This window comes from Artemia franciscana, chromosome 8 (assembly GCF_032884065.1).
Source record: "Artemia franciscana chromosome 8, ASM3288406v1, whole genome shotgun sequence".
Taxonomy (NCBI): Eukaryota; Metazoa; Arthropoda; class Branchiopoda; order Anostraca; family Artemiidae; genus Artemia; species Artemia franciscana.
In genome coordinates, this window is record NC_088870.1 from 23,334,101 (window position 1) to 23,352,276 (window position 18,176).

The window sequence follows — 18,176 nt, forward strand, 5'->3', positions numbered from 1 at the left end:
CAGCCCGAATGTCAAATATTCAAAAATCTGGGAGGAGCAACTTGGGTGATAAGTTCGTTTGGTTTAGTTTACGACTGTAATGATGTTTTGAATCTATCATTTTAAATCAAGGATCTCTGAGGTATAAATTTGCTTAATAAGTTGCTTACAATTTGACAATATCAATCTTTTCTTTGCAGGATAGATATTCAACTTAGGCTGAAATCTGTCAAAGGACATTATAGGCATTGTGTTACTAGTATTTTTTTCTTTATTAATTTGGTGAATTCATAGATGTTTCAATCACTTTGCTAGGTTGAAGGTCACTTAAATTTTCCAAAATATCTTTTCATGCTCTTTCCACATAGCCTATAGGCCTACTTGGCTTATTAGTTCATTTACAAATTCAAATTGAAACCTTTAAAGTGATAGCCTACCTTTTCTCCTATTATTTGTCAGTAGTAGTAAGGGTAAATATTCAGTTCTGGTAAAATTCTAAATCAGCTACTTTTGGCTATCTTGACATCTCCTAGCCTAACCTATCCCTTTCCAAGATAGCCAAAAGTAGCTAAAGTAGGATTCTAACTTTGTTCCTGGCCTCTTGTGAAAGAAAAATGCTAAGCAGATAAAAGGGGTTGAAATTTTATCTAGTAGAAACAAAGATACGTTTTTCTTTTCTTGATTATTTTGCTAGGCTAGCTAAAAGTTGAGTACACCCACCCATTGAGTCTTTTAAAACTCTTTCCAAATATACAGTAAAGCTTTAGTTTCATATACAAGTTGTCTAAAGCGGAAGCTATGCTGCAAAGCAGCATAGCTTCCATTCTATAGCACTTAGAAATGCTAATTCTAGAAGCATAGGCTATCTGTTTTTTAGCTTTCTAAAATCCCCCTTCAACAAACTAAAAATGTATAAAGCAGGCAAAGTTTTTAAGCCAAGTAAAATATTGGGGTTGTACTATATGAATGAAATCATATTTTAAATACTATTTCCAGTCATCACTGGTAATTTCTCTATAACAGTAAGTCAAAAGATAATTAAAAAAACTTATGCATCCATTAGGCTAATGCTAATATCCACTTTAACTTTGTAGTTTAAACTAACCAATGAATCAGAGCAATTAGTTAAATATTATGTTTATGTTTGGTTGATTTGAAGAAATGCCTTCTGACAGAATAGAGATTATACTTTTTTCAGTTTCAGATTAAATTTGTTTGAAAAGATACTTTGACTATCAGAAAGCCTTGGTGAAACAAATTTGATTGAATAGTGATTCCTATTGAATAAAGCATATTAGTCAATGAACCCCAAGGGCAGCAGGGCAAGGTCTGTATTCTGTATTTATTGAATCATTATTTGGCCTGAAGCCTGAAAGAGTAAAATGGAGAAAAGGTAAGGTCATAAACATCAACTAGCAATTCAACCAATCAGAATACAGACCTTGCCCCACTGCTTGCAGGGCTCATGAACTAATTTGCTTTGATCTAAATGCATCAACAGTTTACGCAGTCAGCCCTACTGCAGAAGATTACAATTTGTTAACCTCCCAACACTCGTTTTTTGGTGTAGGCATAACAACATGCTGCTCACCTACAGGTACCTCCAGCAAGTGGATCAGAAGCTGTTCACTTTCTCTCCCCACCAAAAGCAAACATGAGGACTTTCCAAAAAGCTGTTCAAATCCAGTGTTAACACCAAAGTCCAACTAGATTTTTTTCAGCCACCAAGTGGTGAATGATTGGAACAAACTAAGCCAAGAGACAGTCTTGGCAACCTCGCCCAAGGAATTCAAAAAGAGATTCAACAAGGAATGGGAGGCCAAACCATGGAGATTCCAGTGGGAAAACCCCTCCCAGCCCTCACTACCATAACAGTCATGGAAGACAATAGAGAGTTAGCTTGGAGGATGATGCAGCTTGTCATACCCAACCATCTCACACACTCTATCCAAAGTTGCTGTTGTGCAGTGGTGCCAACTCTAAATTGCTGGAGAATGGTCCTTGAACCATACCTACCATGTGATCACCATTACCAAGTGGGCTTAAATTGCATCTCTCCAGCACTCTCTAGTCCCTATGGTTTGTTGCTTGACATTAGCACAGCGACCAGATCTATTGCCATCATCAACTATGGAGCATCACAGTTCTTGCAACTAATTTGCTCTGAAGTGTGAATTAAGGTAATTAAGGTAATAGGTACTGTCACATGTAAGCAAAATCAAATATTTGTTTTCTTAAAACAGCTGGCTAATTTAAACTTGAATTTGAAAGCAAGAGTGAATATTAGTATTAATAGATGGTTAAGTTTTTTTTATTATCTTTCAACTTACTACTATAAAGAAATTACCAGTAATGACTGGAAATTGTATTTAAAATATAATTTCATTCATATTGCACAACCCCAACTTTTCCCTTAGCTTCGAAACCCTGCCCACTTTAAGCATTTTTAGTTTGCCCCATGGAGGAGGAGGGTCAACCACAAATGGATGTGCTTCTAGAATTAGTATTTTTAAGCGCTATAGTATGGAAACTATGCTGCTTCACAGTATAGTTTTCACTTTAGACAGCTTGTGATGAAACTAAACAATTACCACTGCCCACAATTTCTGACAAAATAGGGTTGCCATGATAAAACTACAGAAGAATGGTTCCCTTGATCCTACCTCTTTTTGGTTAATGTTATCAAACAGGCTTAAATTGCATCTATCCTAGAACACTCTTAGTCAGAATGCATCTCACTGGGCTGTAAACACAGTCACAATCCTTTTTTTTATCTTATTTGTATAATATTTTAAGTGCTATCTTAATAATGAAGCTGAATACCTTAATCACCTTAATCCTTCCAAGAGCTTTAAGGTCTTAAAGATCCAAAAACCTCCTAAAGCTTAGATCCAACATTGGACTTATTTCGCTCTGAAGTGCAAATTAATTTAATACCATGCTGTATTAGTCAAGATTCTTGCCTAGATTAGACTACCATATCAGTTATTACAGCAGAATGCACTCATTCCAGAAGAAAAAAATGACAACATATATCTCATCTCAACATATATTGCATGGAAATTTCTAATGCTTTAAAATATACAGAGACAGCTACTGTGCCAGCTGGAAAGTTAGAATCTTTACAGAAGTTCCAAAGTGGTCTGAAAATACTCCCCTTAGGGATGCATGTGCCAGTGCAAAATTCTGGAATTAGCTTTGGATTGTGTATGATCCTCTAAGATTTGGTAATGTGAATCAAGTTTGTTTATTTGTTAAGCACAAGTTTGCCAAAGCCCTATCTAAGCATAAATAAGAAGTGATTGATCAGCAAGGTTAATTAGTTAATAATGGTCTAAAGGTAATACAGAGATTTCTTAAGCAGGAGAGATTGCAGTGTTTCTAAAGCTGTAATCCCAGAGATGGAGTGGATTTCCCATTTTACTTTTGAGTTTTACCCTCCTGATCAAGAGCATGAAGAAACATTCAGAAAAAAATTTAGATAAGATCCAAAGTTACCTGGCTCTGATGATTGATATGTAATAACCATCAAAAATCTTACTGTTGTCATCTTCAAGTTAAAAAAGAAAAAACAATACATGTTGTCATGATAGACTATGGTTTGCACTTTATATATAGAAGTGATTATCTTCTGTGTTGTCTCATGATTTTGTTTGAAATTATTTTTAATACTGGTCTTGTGCCTGATATTTTTTGTACCAGTATTGTTACTCCTGTGTTAAAAATGGAGAAAACCCAGCAGATTGTGTGTCTTAATATCCTATAACTGTCACCTTTCCTGTGCAAACTCATGGAAATGCTTGTTATTGGTGGTATTTCCAGTAAATGTTTTATTCCTGATAACCAATTTGGCTTTAAAAAAGGTATTGGTCACAAGTTTGTCCATCATATTTTAGCTAATATGCTTATAGAAGCTGATGGATTAAATGAGTTAATTTTCCTGGCTGGTCATAATATCCATAGAGCATTTGACTCCAGAATACATGCTCAGCAATTGCTTGCAGCACATAAACATGGTGTGGACTGGTCAGTTATTTTAGCGTTTTGCAATATGTCTAGAAGACTTTCTGTCTGAGTTAAAGTGCCCTCTAGAAGTTTACAAATTATCCTGTATAACTCAGTGCTAGTGAGGATTAAATAAAAAAAAAAAAAACAAGTTTTTGTTTAACTGAAAGTAAGGAGCAACATTAAAAATTAAAATGAACAGAAATTACTCCATATATGAAAGGGGCTTTTCCTCCTTAACGCCTTGCTCTTTACTCTAGAGTTTGACTCTTTCTCTTAGCTCTACTTTTTAAAGCAGTACAAAACTTTAGCGTAAAGAGTGGGGGGTTAAGGAGGAAAAGCCCCTTTCATCTATGGAGCAATTTCTGTTTGTTTTAAGTTTTAATGTTGCTCCTTACTTTCAGTTAAAACAAACTTGTTTTTTTTATTTAATTTCTGAACGTTTTTGAAATAATACAAGTTTTGATTTTGGCTCTCTGCACATAAATAAGGAAAACGAAATTTGCATATTAATTTTTTTTGTCTAAATGGCTTTCTCATAGTTTTAATTGGAAGGTTTCGGGAAATAAGGATCGGGGAGGAGGCCTAGTTGCCCTCCAATTACTTAAAAAGGCAACTAGAACTTTTACTTTCTTATGAGCGTTTTCATTAGTAAAAAATATACATAATTTACGAATTAACTTACGTAACGAACTTCTATTATCGTATTTTTTTTATTACGTATATAAGGGGGTTTACCCCCTCTCGTCAATACCTTGCTCTTTACTCTAAAACTTGAATTTTGTCCCAATTCCTTAAGAATGACCCCTGAATCACAAAGGCCGTAGAATAAATAGTTGAAATTACTAAAAATACTTTAGCGTAAAGGGCGAGGTATTACGAGGAGGTGAACCCCTCATATGCGTAATAATTTCTGTTCGTTTTAAGTTTTAATGCTGCTCCTTACTTTCATTTTAAAAAACTTTTCATATTTGTTTTTTCATTGTTGTTTAAATAATGCTAGAAAGTCCTGCACCCCCTTCATTGAAATTCTCTTCTCCCATGACAAATTCCTCCATGGAAAGATTCTCCCACGTAATTCCCCTCAACTTATCCCCCCACAAACCAAATAATCCCCCTCAAAACGTCTGCACTCTTCCCAATAACCATTAATATATGTAAACAATGGTCAAAGTTTTTAACTTGCAGCCCCTCATATGGGGACTGTGGGGGAGTAAGTCGGTCCCAAAGACATAGTTATGTGATTTTTCGACTATGGTGAACATAATGGCTATCTCAGAATTTCTATCCAGTAACTTTGGGAAAAAAATGAGCATGGGAGGGGGCCTAGATGCCCTCCAATTTTGTTGGTCACTTAAAATGGGCACTAGAACTTATGATTTCCATTAGAATGAGCCTTCTCGCGACATGCTAGGACCACTGAGTCAATACGATCACCCCTGGGAAAAAAACAAAACGAAAAAACAAATAAACATGCATCCATGACCTGTCTTCTGGCAAAAAATGCGAAATTCCACATTTTTGTAGATAGGAGCTTGAAACTTCTACAGCAGGGTTCTCTGATACGGTGAATCTGATGGTGTGATTTTCGTTAAGATTGCATTACTTTTAGGGGGTATTTCCCCCTATTTTCTAAAATAAGGCAAATTTTCTCAGACTCGTAACTTTTGATGGGTAAGACTAAACTTGATGAATCTTATATATTTAAAATCAGCATTAAAATGCGATTCTTTTGATGTAGCTATTGGTCTCAAAATTCCATTTTTTAGAGTTTTGGTGACTATTGAGCCGGGTTGCTCCTTACTGCAGCTTGTTACCATGAACTGTTTTAAAGGGGTCCGACAGGGTGCTATTTTGTCACCAGTGTTGTATAATAATAGTGTCCTTGATAGCCAGAATTTGATGAAAATGAGTTCTATTTTCTGCAGAATAAATATTTCACCGTTGAATTGTGCAGATGAAATTTTAAACTAAAGCTGTTCCCTTTCTCAAATTGAAGAAAATTTCAATATACTTAAACAGATTAGTCTTGCATTTAATACCAACGAAAGTGAAATTGTTCCGTTTTGCAGAAGAAGAGTAAGTTCAAGGGACTGTATTGTCAAGTTTGGTGATGTTGTTTTGTCAGATTCTATTGTTTATTCAGGAACAGGGATGAATCTCTTGCATTTTTATCAGGGGGAAGAGGGGTCCATGTCTAGATAATCAATAGACATGTAATACTTAATAATTTTTCTCCATATTATAGGGGGCACCTGCCCCCGCCAAACAACACTCCTGTGTAGGAATGTCTTTTGGGTTGAATATCGCTTTTACACATGCCCTACAGATAAGTTACAAAAGGCAAGAATAGTGTATTGTGTTCTATCCCCGCCCCCCATCCTAAAAAAATACAACCAGCAGATTTGAGCCCAGCTGTAAAAAGCTTTGGTTATACCCTTTTTTAGCCTTGTCTTCGTTTCGGAATATGAAAGAAACATTTTTGGAAAAAAGAAAGTGGTAAAAATTTCTGCTTAATTCACGACTGTGGACAAAGAATACGTTAGTGTTGCGTTAGTTCAGTGTTGCCAACCCCATTGTGGCTTTTATTAAGCACCAGACAGGATTCTTAAAGTCAGTTGAGTCCAGTAGCCTTGCCATTGTGATTTTCCCTTAAGTATCTGTGTTTATTTATATAGTACCTAAGTTTCTGTTCATTCCTGTTTATTTATTTCCTCCATTTGTGGTCTTGTACTGCTTTCAAATGGACAATAAAATTATCTATTACCTTTTCAACTTCACTTATTCCTGGCCTTAGCAACTATAAACATTAATTTTCAAACCAATTCTAGCACCCTGAACTTGCAAAACCTCTTAAAGTTAAAAAACATTTTTTCTGTTTTTTATGTTTTGTCATACATTTTGCTGACACTTTCATCTAGGATGCTTAAGCCATCAGCATAATCTATGTCCAGGAAAGTATTTCTTCCGCATTTGATTCTATGTTCTACCATTGCCTTTGCTGAGCTCCCTAAGGCAAAGTTCATCAAAATCATCCGTATAAATAGGCATAGAACATAACCTGTTTAACTCCTGATATAATATGAAACCAGCTACTAACCTCGTTTCATACCTTACCTGCTGCAGTGTTATTCTCATACATAGCACTAATCATTTGATGTACTAATCTTTGATGAATTTCATCCTGGGATCAGACCTTTGCTAAAGGTCCTCTATCAGCTGAATCGAACGCTTGCACAAAATCTATAAAACTGAGTCATCAAAGGTGTTTGATGACTCAGGCAATTCTCAATTATTAACCTTAGAGTGAAAATATGGTCAAAACATATCCTCTACCCTTCCTAAAACTGCCTTGTTCATCTCTTAAAACTTTGTCAACAGCATATCTGAGTCTAAAAAGTATCATAATACTAAGTAATTTGTTATCTACAGGAACTAGGCTAATGCCTCTATAATTACCACACTCACTCTTACCAACTTTCTTATGCAGGAGTTTAATTAGGGTTTTCCTAAAATCGTTTGGTACTTTCCCTTTTTCAAAAATTCATATTCATAATCTTAAGTAACTTATTTCTAACCTCATAGTCACCATGTTGAAGAAACTCATTTACCACACTATCATCATTTAGGGCCTTATTAATTTTTAATCCTTTTAGTACTGTCACTAGCTTTCCCCCACAAAATAAATCTTCCTTCACATCCAAGGTGCCACACATTTTTCATTTTCCTCTATATCTTTTATTGTAACTTTATCCTGGTTTGTCAAATTCTCAAAATGTTCTGCTCATCTCTCTATAATTATTTCCTTATCACTAATTTTGGTTCTGTTCCTAACTTTAACTGCAGCTTGTCCTGATTGACTACTCCTTCTTGATTTATTAACATGCCAGTATAAAATTTTACTATTGTGCTCTCTAACTGCATCTTCAAGACCCAGAAATTGAAATTCTGCACAGACTATATCTCGCCTATTACCCCCATCTCTTTATATATTCATGTCTATAAATATTATGAGTCTATAGGGGGACGATCCATAGTAGATAAATTAGTAAGGAAAGGGTTTTTCAGACCAAAACACAAACCAAAACAGACCAAGCCCAGAAGAATTATCCATTAATCAAAATCCTATGTAAATGCAGTGTCGTTCTATAATTTCATCAAGGGGTGCCACTCCTCATGTGGGAATAGAGTTGACTGCAAGGTCCTCAGTCTTGCGGGTACCCCCAAAAGGGTTGATGCAGCCATTTGCAGCCTAGAGGCTGTTGTCCATAATCTGTTGATTTTTGAATTAAAATGGAATAGTTGTGTTGAGGTTCTTTCCATTATATTTGCTAGTGGTAAATATATTGGAAAGTTGTCCAATGTATTTGATAGTTGGGAAATATATTGGATAGTACGTCGGGAGAGTGGGAAATATCTTGGAAAGTTGAACTTGCACTGAAAAATGGATTTAAAAGTGTTTTATGCTTGTATATATGTCGGTACCCCATCTAGATGTTTGTAAGCATAGGAATATTGATATTTATAGTGTTTTTATTATTTGTTTGCCTATTATTTTTTGCCTATGTGGGTGCCTCTCCTATTGGACCAATGTACGGTTTGTTATCTTTTAGCAAGTCACGCCTGCCTAGAGTCTCAGGCAGGTTGACCCAAAATTAAAAATTGACATAGGACCATTAGATTGCCTGAAAATGAGAGGTAAACAAGGGACGCTCACCTATGGTCTAAAGCAGGTTGAAACCAAGAATTTAGAATTGAAACATGAGACCGTTATTTTCGCCTAGAATCAGAGGTAAACAGATATCATACGCCATGCTGTAGTTGTCCTCTTATAGAGGATTCTCCCATGATGGTGTCCTGCATCACCATGCAATTTAACCCATTGTTGGGGAAGACAACGGGACGTGTTCAATCGCCAGTGGGTCCTGCTGTATGTACATTCGAAGGGCCTTCTTCCTTCTCCGCCTGTATTTGCTGCCCCCGGGTGAGGGTGCCCCATTTTTTAGTATGGACCCCCAGGGACAAGGCTCTCTTGGTCTGCGTCTCCTATGGAGGTACTCTACATATCTGTAGGGCTTTCTTCTATCCGCATCCTGTCCAATTGCATAGTCAATGCTCTTTAAATAAATGAAAAATTACCCCTCCCATTACAATTGCGTTCCAGCCCTCCCCCTGAATAGTGCCAGATCTAGCATAGACTATATACTAAAGTTTCCACATTATCTTTTTTTATGTTGGCTTCATTTTGTACTAATTTAAAAAAAATCTTATTCAAAGAAAAATGAAGAGCTACAAGCAAAGCTTCTTAGGCTTTGTAACTGCTTTTACCTTGAGATTAAACCAAAGACAAGCAGAAATAAAGTTAAATAATAATTCAAGTTTAATACAAACATAATCTCTATCAATAAAAAAATGAAACCAAAACAAACAGAAATAAAAACAAACACTTTTATTACTAACTCACTGGTGCACCAATCCACCTTAGGCCAACACAGCTAAACACGCTCCTCCTCTAGCTGAATCTATTTAAAGCCTCCCTTTTTACTCCTCCCATGAAGTTTCCATTCCCTTAAATTTTTCCTTGCAACATCCTCCCACTCTACATATGGACAACCTGCTTTTTGTTTGGCACTCGATAGTTGGTCAAAAAGGACAGTCTTTGTAAATCCATCCTTTATCTGTAGAACGTGTCCAAGATATCTCACGCAGAGTTGAACCACATTTTGTGTACAGCTTACTGTTTGAGTCAGTTCGGTACCCAAAACAATCTATAGGCAATTCCGCTTGAAAAAATTTAGTAAATCCTCTGTTTTTCAGAGTGCCCACTCTCCAGAACTGTATTTGACCACAGTAATCACCTTAGCTTCCAATATTCTAATCTTGGTTTGCAGATTCATCTTCATATTCTTCCATACTTTTATTCAACTGTGAAAAACACCCTAGGCCTTTGCTATTCTACCTTTAACATCTTTGCAGCACCCGGGTCTTTGCTATTCTACCTTTAACATCTTTGCAGCACCCACCATATTTACTAATAATACTACCCGGGCAAGTGAAGTTGTCCACTTGATCAATCTTCTCATTACCCAACACCACTTCTTCACATCCACTTATTCCTAGTCTTAGCAGCATAGTTTTCTTGACTGTAATTTTCAAACCTATTCTTGCACCTTGATTTTGCTAAACCTCTAAAAGTTCGCTCATTTTTCTAACATTTTCATCTAAGGAGCTTAGATCATCTGCATGATCTAAGTGTAGGGGAGTTTTACTTTCCAATTTAATTCGGAATCTTCTCATTACCCAACACCACTTCTTCACATCCACTTATTCCTAGTCTTAGCTACATAGTTTTCTTGACTGTAATTTTCAAACCTATTCTTGCACCTTGATTTTGCAAAACCTCTAAAAGTTCGCTCATTTTTCTAACATTTTCATCTAAGGAGCTTAGATCATCTGCATGATCTAAGTGTAGGGGAGTTTTACTTTCCAGTTTAATTTCGTGTTCTCTCATGACCTTTGCTGAGCTCCTTTGGGCAAAATAAGTCAAAATGAACCATTTAAATGGGTATAATATACAACCCTGCTTATCTCCTGATTTAAGGCAAAACCAGCTACTAACCTCACTTCTTGCCTTTGCTTCAGCAGTGTTATTATTGTACATAACACTTGTCACTTTAATACATTTATCTGGTTGACAAGTCCTCTACCCTTCCTAAGAACTTATTACGATAATTGATCAAGTCAGACTTGAATCAAACTTAAAATACCTCAAACAAGAGTCAGGCTAATTTGTCATTTATCTTTTGCACTTTGCTAAAAACGATTTTGATCTCAAGCTACTATATGAACAAGGCCCTACAAGTAAAATCCATTGGAAGCACTCCACTTAAAGCTGAAATGAAGAAACCATCATTCAAACATTGCAAAATTACAGTTTATATTGAGCCCTTTTTGGGAGGTGAGAGGATCCTGATAAACAACAAAGATGAACTTATCCTTATAATTAATAAAAAAAACTTTCCGCAAATTGAAGTTTTTAAAAAAAGAAGCAAAAGTAGAAGTAAAGTCAAATAATAATTTCATAAAATAATCGAGCCAAACTTAAAACAAACAGAGATTATCTTAAACAGTAGTAGGGCAGATGTCCCTTATGCAGTCTAAAGACCAGAAACATCATTTTTACTTTGCTAAAATCAATACATATTTCAAGCTGTTCGTTTTATTTGTCTTATCATCAACGAAAAGGAAAGAAAATCACTATAATAACGAAGATTACTGAAGAGAACTAATTAATGTAGATCAACAGTTTAATATATATTGATATTCATGCATGAAAGTCAGGAATTTTGGATTTTTTAACATTGTGAAAGAGAAAAAATTCAAAAGAATTTTTTTTCAATAAGGTGTAAATGACATTCTGGTCTTTATAAGGCACAGGGAGCATTAGCCCTGCTCCTGTTTGTGGTAATTTCTGGTATTTCTTTTAAATTTTAACTTGATTATTTGTTGTTATATCTGTTTGACTGGGTTTTATTTCTGAGTTTGAATTATCACTTGGGTTTATCTCTCCTTGTCTTTGGTTTCATAGGGCTCTAATTTTCTTTAAAATAAAATTTTGATGAGTTTTTTTTTAATTAATTTATTCGTAAAAGGGATATTCGCAATTTTTTTTTTCAGTTTTTCAGCTTAGGAATCAAGGTTTTGGCTTGCTATTTGTATTTTGGACATAATTTTTCAATACATTTTAGCAGCAGTTATACTATGGAAATTTGGATGGACGGATATTGGGAATATTTAAAAAAATGTATTGAAGATCAGCAAAACTTTTGGGCTTTTATAGGGCTAAAGCCATTCTGACCTCCCATTAAGTTACAACGTCGAATTTAGACAAATATTTATGGACCATTTCATTATAAGAATCTTAATTTCTTATATTTAATTTTAACTGATTGCCTGTTTAAATAGCTGCAGTTCGTGCTTATTTATTAAAAAATTTATTGATATGTTGTTAAAAAACATTAGGTCGTCAAGAATCTACGCAACCAGATTTGTTTTCTGTTAAGGTTCTCTTGCACCTGAAGGTTTAGTTTGGCGTCTTCACAAGACAAAAATCAGAAAAATCTGAGATATTGCAGATATGCTCTTTTGACAGTCTTTATACATACAGTGTCTTTTGATTTAGTTCAGTGTCCCCTTTAACATTTCTAGGAACTTTCAACTTAATAACTTGGCTGTTCTTGAATATTGCAGATATGCCATTTTGACAACCTGAATGCATGTAGTCTGTTTGGATCTGGTTCAACATCCTCCTCAGTATTCCGTGAAGGTTTTTACTTTATACACTTATTTGTTCTTTAGATATTAGAGATTTGCCCTTTTGACAACCTGAATGCATAGAATATCTTTGGATTCAGTTCACTATCCTCCTCAAATTTCCCTGAAAGTTTCAGCTTAATACCATTAGCTGTTCCTGAGCTATTACAAATGTTCCATTTCTACAACAATGGTACACCTAATGTTTTTTTTTAGTTTAGTTCAATATCCCCCCCAACATCTCCTGAAAACTTAAATTTAATAGCCTCATTCATTCATGAGATGTAACAAAGTTGCCTTTTTTACAACCTAGAGTCACATAATGTCTTTTGATGTGTCTATTTCATAATGTCTATGTGCACTCCTGAGTACTTAACCTCAAAATTCCTAGGATTAACAACCTCACCTTAAGTTAAACCCTGGATCCATTAAGTTAAAAATTCTTGGAACAGCTATAAACAATAAATGACGACTTTCCAAATTCTATAAATAGCCTGTTGGAATCTAGCCAAATTTGAATCTGATGAAGGTTTACGCTAAGTGTTGACATTAGCTGATTCTCAGTCTTTATTGCAACTGTAAATTGTATGCCATCAGCAAACAGCTAGAATTTTTCTAACAGAAATTTTACTTCATTTCTATTTTACAGTAGTAGTCGTAGTTTTAGTAGTATGTGGTTTTCTTCCCAGGAATAATTAATTGGGTAGTCATGAAACCTAAATCTAAAGGTGAAATTCTTGGTCATAGACAAACTAAGATCTCTATACCAAGAAGCTTCGACACATGTTCAAGAATCTGCTTTGAAAAGGGAGAGGAACAAAACGCCATTCATGAAAATTACTTGCCTTGCCTTTTTGATCAGTGTTTCGACTACTTGTTACCTACTTCGCAAGAGCATCGAGTTATTATCAGTAAGGGATCCAGTGATTGCTGGTAAAGGCCAAGACACAGCTCAGTAACCAAAGTCTAAAAACGTTTTTAGAAAGAACAAACTGTCTAGTAAGAGAATTCTTCATTCAAAGGCGATTCGAGAATTACAACTACCTATAGCTTGATCTTAATAGTAAAAATTTATATATAGCAAAAAAATTTGGAGAATTATGAAGCACGAGTTTGAAATTCTTAAAAATTCGCCGAGAATTGAAATGGAAACTGCACCTTTAAAATCGCCATGGTTGAAAAGCCCTTAAGTAGAAGGTTTGAGCCTCCATCTTAAAAAAATGGGAAGTTGCTTTTTTTTGCATTGGCAGCAATGTGTTTTTTTTTTCTTGCCATGGATAGCAAACTACTGCAAGATTGAAGAGAGATGTTTAGCAGCAGTGTTTTTAGGCCTCATAATGGGGGGGGGGGGAGGAGGTATCTAGGTATGCCAAGGAGTATAAAATAAAAGGAATTTATCAGTTGTCAGAAAATAATTAAAATAAACAAAAACAGAAAATCAAAGAAATATTTATTTTAAGTTATTATCAGTGATTTTACTTCTGACTAAGTTTGATAGAGATCCGATATCCCCTTATGCTGTATGATCCGGAAACATAATCTAGGGACTAGTCTCCTGCAAAAGGTTGGATTATAACTCCCTAAATTTACAATTTGAACATTATTTCTTATTTTAGATCTATTCTTCTGGATGTAATGATAATAAAAATTTGGGTATCCCCTCCGCGGACTAAGATCAGAAGTTATAAGGCATGAGTAAAACAGTCTCTCTTGTTTTACCCATATGGAAAATACCCTTGAAAGCTCACCCATGCAACCTCATAGGCCACAGAAAGTTTAATTTGAAGGGGGTACCTCCCAAAGCAGGTTTATCATATTATAAACCTAAAAAACCGCAGAAAACTGGCAACAATAGAGGAATTTATTTTTGGGTTCATGCTTCTACACTTATTCCTGGATACATGACTTGTTATTTTTCTTGTTTGTCGGAAAAAGTGTTAATCTTGCAATTGAAACCGCCAAAAAAAATTCGATTTTGTGGACCTTTCAGAGCCAGACCACAGCGGAAGGGGGAATTTCTCATAAAAAAATAGCGGGTTCGAAACTTTACTTTGTTCATGTTTGTAATCCCTTTGAAACAATCCTTTGCTTTTCTCCCCCCTGGACCTGGGTATGTATTTTATTTGTAGAGGCAGGGTTGTGAATATTATATTTATGTTTTCCAAGCCTTCGAATGGAGAATTGTATTGAAATTCGGACCATGTAGCTAAAATTGGAAACTTTTTAGTGTCACTCAATATTCGTCCTATTTTGAAAATCATAAATGCTGGAAAATTCCAATAACGGCCAATCAGTCCTGTTATTTTCAACTGACACCATAAGAATAGTGTCCGTGCTAGAAAAAAAGGTTTTTGAGACGTGGGAAGATGAGTCACAAGACAGTGAGCTGGAAGTAGATAACTTCGAAGACCACGCTGCCTTTCCATGACGAAAGTATAATAGGGATGAAACCTTTTAATTGACAGTGAACAGATATAAAAATTTTTAACTGGATATTTCGTACACATATACAGTGTTTATCATCAGCAATAAAACTAAAAGACATCAATAAAAACAAACAAAATTTACACCTAATAAACTAATTACATATAGTTTATTGCTCTTATTTTTTTCAATGCAACAGCGGAAGCAAATCTCTTTGACTTTTTCGGTTCCGGTTCATTAGATTTACCTGACATATTACGTGGACAGAGGTCATAGCTCTTAGGTGAGGTGATATTTACTTTATTTGACCTCAGTAAATTATCGTAAATTGAATTCAATCCAAATTCACATCCATCTCTGTCTATGAAATTATTCTTGAATAATTTTTTTTTTAATTTCGATTGTTTCCCTGAAAATTTGCTTTAAACCTTGGTCCCTAGAAATCAAAGAAACATTTTCAAACAAAATAAAATGATTTGGATAATTATAAATATGTTTCGAAAGAGCCGACGTGAAATCTTCAGGTTTGGTATTTTGCTTTAAAGACAATGAAATAGAATTATGATGTTGTAGCGATCTCATTTTTAAATTCTGGTTAGAACGTCCCACATAAGAGCTTCCACAAGTACATGGGATTTTATAAACTCGACTTTGTTGCTCTACGGAAGTTCGATCCTTTCCAGAATTTAAAAACTAGCCAAAGTATTACTACCTCTTAAAGCTACCTTTAAGCCATTATTTTGTAAAATTCTTTTAAGTTTTTCGCTCAACCCTGGCAAATTGTTTTGTAGAAAATATTGAAACAATAGCTTTAGATTCATATTTTTTAAAACACAAATTTTGGGGGAGACATGTGGATGACATAATTTCAGTATGGAATTATGGGGAGGAGGAATTAAAAGGTTTTTTAGAACATCTTAATTTTTGGGGAGGTGATTTGAACTTTTTAAATTCTGGAAAGGATCGAACTTCCGTAGAGCAACAAAGTGGGGTTTATAAAATCCCATGTACTTGTGAAAGCTCTTGTACGGGACGTACTAACCAGAATTTAAAAATGAGATTGCTACAACATTATAATTCTATTTCATCGTCTTTAAAGCAGAATACCAAACCTGAAGATTTCACATCGGCTCTTTCAGAAGATTTTTATAATTATCCATATCATTTTATTTTGTTTGAAAATTTTTCTTTGATTTCTAGGGACATAGTTTCGAGAATATACAATTAGCCATGACTTGATGCCCACAACTATTCCATTTTAATTCAAAATTAATTCAAAAGTCCCATTTTAATTCATTTTGAATTAAAATGGAATAGTTGTGGGCATCAAGCCATGGCTAATTGTAGAAAAAGCCAAGACAGATAGTCCAATTGAGTGAGAAGAAAAACCTGGCATTAATTCCCCCCTTCATTGCTGACGTTACCATTTCCCACTTATGCTACACCTCTCATGTCACTCTACAATGCCGAACTAGAGTCAATCTGTTGGAGGGTCTCCCCGGTTTGGCACGCTGGGTTCTTCCATTATAATTGAAACTTTCAATTATGATGGAAATTTTTCCATTATGTCACTCCACAATGCCGAACTAGAGACTCTGCGACTCTGACCCTGTTTTGATCTTCATTGTAATACTTAAAAAAATAAGAAAATTTGAGGATGCCTAAAATTTCAATAAGTATAAGATTTACTTCTTTCAAAATTAAGGTGGAATTAACCGGTGGTATTTTAGGGAAACTGCCTTATCTTCAATCAGTCTTGCAGGAAGGCCAAAATGGCTATTTTTTCATAACAAATTGAAGCCGGAAATAAAATCTGCATTTATATCAGAAGCAAAATTTATGCTAAAATTGCTTCAAAAACTCAAAACTAAATCCTGTGTCTGTCTCGATTCTTGAGAAAAATACTATATGGCCGATCCATGATTCTAACTAACCTTCCCCATCTGTAGCTCAAACCTTGCGAAAGAGCCTTATAAATGTTGAAAAAAATTACCATTTTAGTCGTGTGCCAACATTTCTTGATGGTGTTATGTGTCTTTTCAATATTTTCCAGCCCATGTTTTAGAGGGAAATTCCATTTTTCCTGGAAACTGGTATTTCTGTAGCTATTACAGAAAGTCAAACATGGGAAACCAATTCCTAGCCATTATTGCTCAAAAATCACTAAATTACTATCTTGTCATTGGTGTTTCAGGAAATGTCATCAACACAATCAATTGATCAGAAGCTTGCGAAGCTGATTCTTGCTCCAGGACAAGAAGCTATACCTCTTCCAGGTCTAGCGGCATCTCCAGACAGTTTGAAGAAAAAAGTCGGGCCGGCACCCCCACCAAAAGTGAAAAAGGCTCAGCCACAGGTAATATTTCTAGTTTTTCTTTTATTAACTGTTCTTTTCGGGGCGTAGAAGAAAAGCTGAAAATTGAATAGGTTATGATTCTATGAAAAAAAAGAAGAAAAATTGTTACCATGAATCTTGACCAACAAACTTGTTTTAGCCTAGGATTTGAGTTTTTTTCCTGGCAATATTTGTGGAAATAGCTAAAAAAAAAACTTGCTGGTAAAATTTATTAAATGATTTTCTCTTGGAAGTTCAAAAGTAAACAATTTCTGAAATAACATTGGCCAAGCATGAGAACCCGAAAAAAGCAAATCGTGATGAAGAAAGAAGAAACGAGGATAACCACTGCCAGTAAAAAAAAGAAGAGGAGATTGGAAAAGATTCGGTCGAGACCTCTGCTTAACCACTCTCAGTGCATAATTAGGATAAAAGTCCACAGGATAGTATAAAAAGACCAACGTTCAGAAAATTTTATTTTGTTATAATTTATTTATTGAAAATTTACGATTTTTATAAAATTATTTTATGTCTCTAATTCTGCGCTAAAAATGGTTCAGCAAAGAACCTGACTGGAATATTTGCACTGTATTCTTCTTTTCTTTTTTTAACTGGTTCTGAATATCCTCGTTTTTTCTTCGGTACAACTTTTTTCATCTTGAAATTAAAGCAATTTTGAATTTGAAGTTAGGGAAGGGTATTCCATGGGGAGGAGGATTTTCCATGAAAGGAACTTTTGACAGGGAATTTTCTATGGGGGAGGGGGATTCTGGTATGATTTGAAAAACGACCAAAAATTAAACACAAAACAAGTTTTATGTTCAAATGAAAATAAGGAGAATTTTCCAGTGAGGAATTTTCATGGAAAAGGGGTGGACATTTTTTGAAGGAGGGGAGTTGGATATCCCAGCATTATCTGACAAATGATCTGAAAATTAAATTTTGAAAAATCATATTTTTTCAACTGAAAGTAAGAAGCAACTTCAAAACTTAAAGTGAACAGAAATTATTATGTATATGAGGGTTTTTTAAAACGATTCCTGAAACTCAAGGACAGTATAATTAGAATAATACACGTTTTTAAAGTGTAAAAAAACTTTAGCACAAAGAGCGAGAATTG

At 34.8% G+C, this 18,176-nt stretch overlaps 1 protein-coding gene across 2 annotated transcripts in view; it reads left to right on the forward strand.

Annotated features, from left to right (window-relative positions):
• The first annotated feature begins 3 nt into the window (after positions 1-3).
• Positions 4-18,176, forward strand: part of LOC136030158 (lipoma-preferred partner homolog) — a 65,528-nt gene continuing 47,355 nt past the window's right edge. Inside the window, exons 1-3 of one of the 2 annotated variants that reach the window (XM_065708882.1) lie at positions 12-121; positions 12,235-12,310; positions 16,916-17,077. In XM_065708882.1, coding sequence (XP_065564954.1) covers positions 12,257-12,310; positions 16,916-17,077 — 216 coding nt within the window. In that variant the 5' untranslated portion in view covers positions 12-121; positions 12,235-12,256. Of the gene's footprint in view, positions 122-12,234; positions 12,311-16,915; positions 17,078-18,176 lie in introns of both variants that reach the window. The other variant, XM_065708883.1, reaches the window with a different exon arrangement.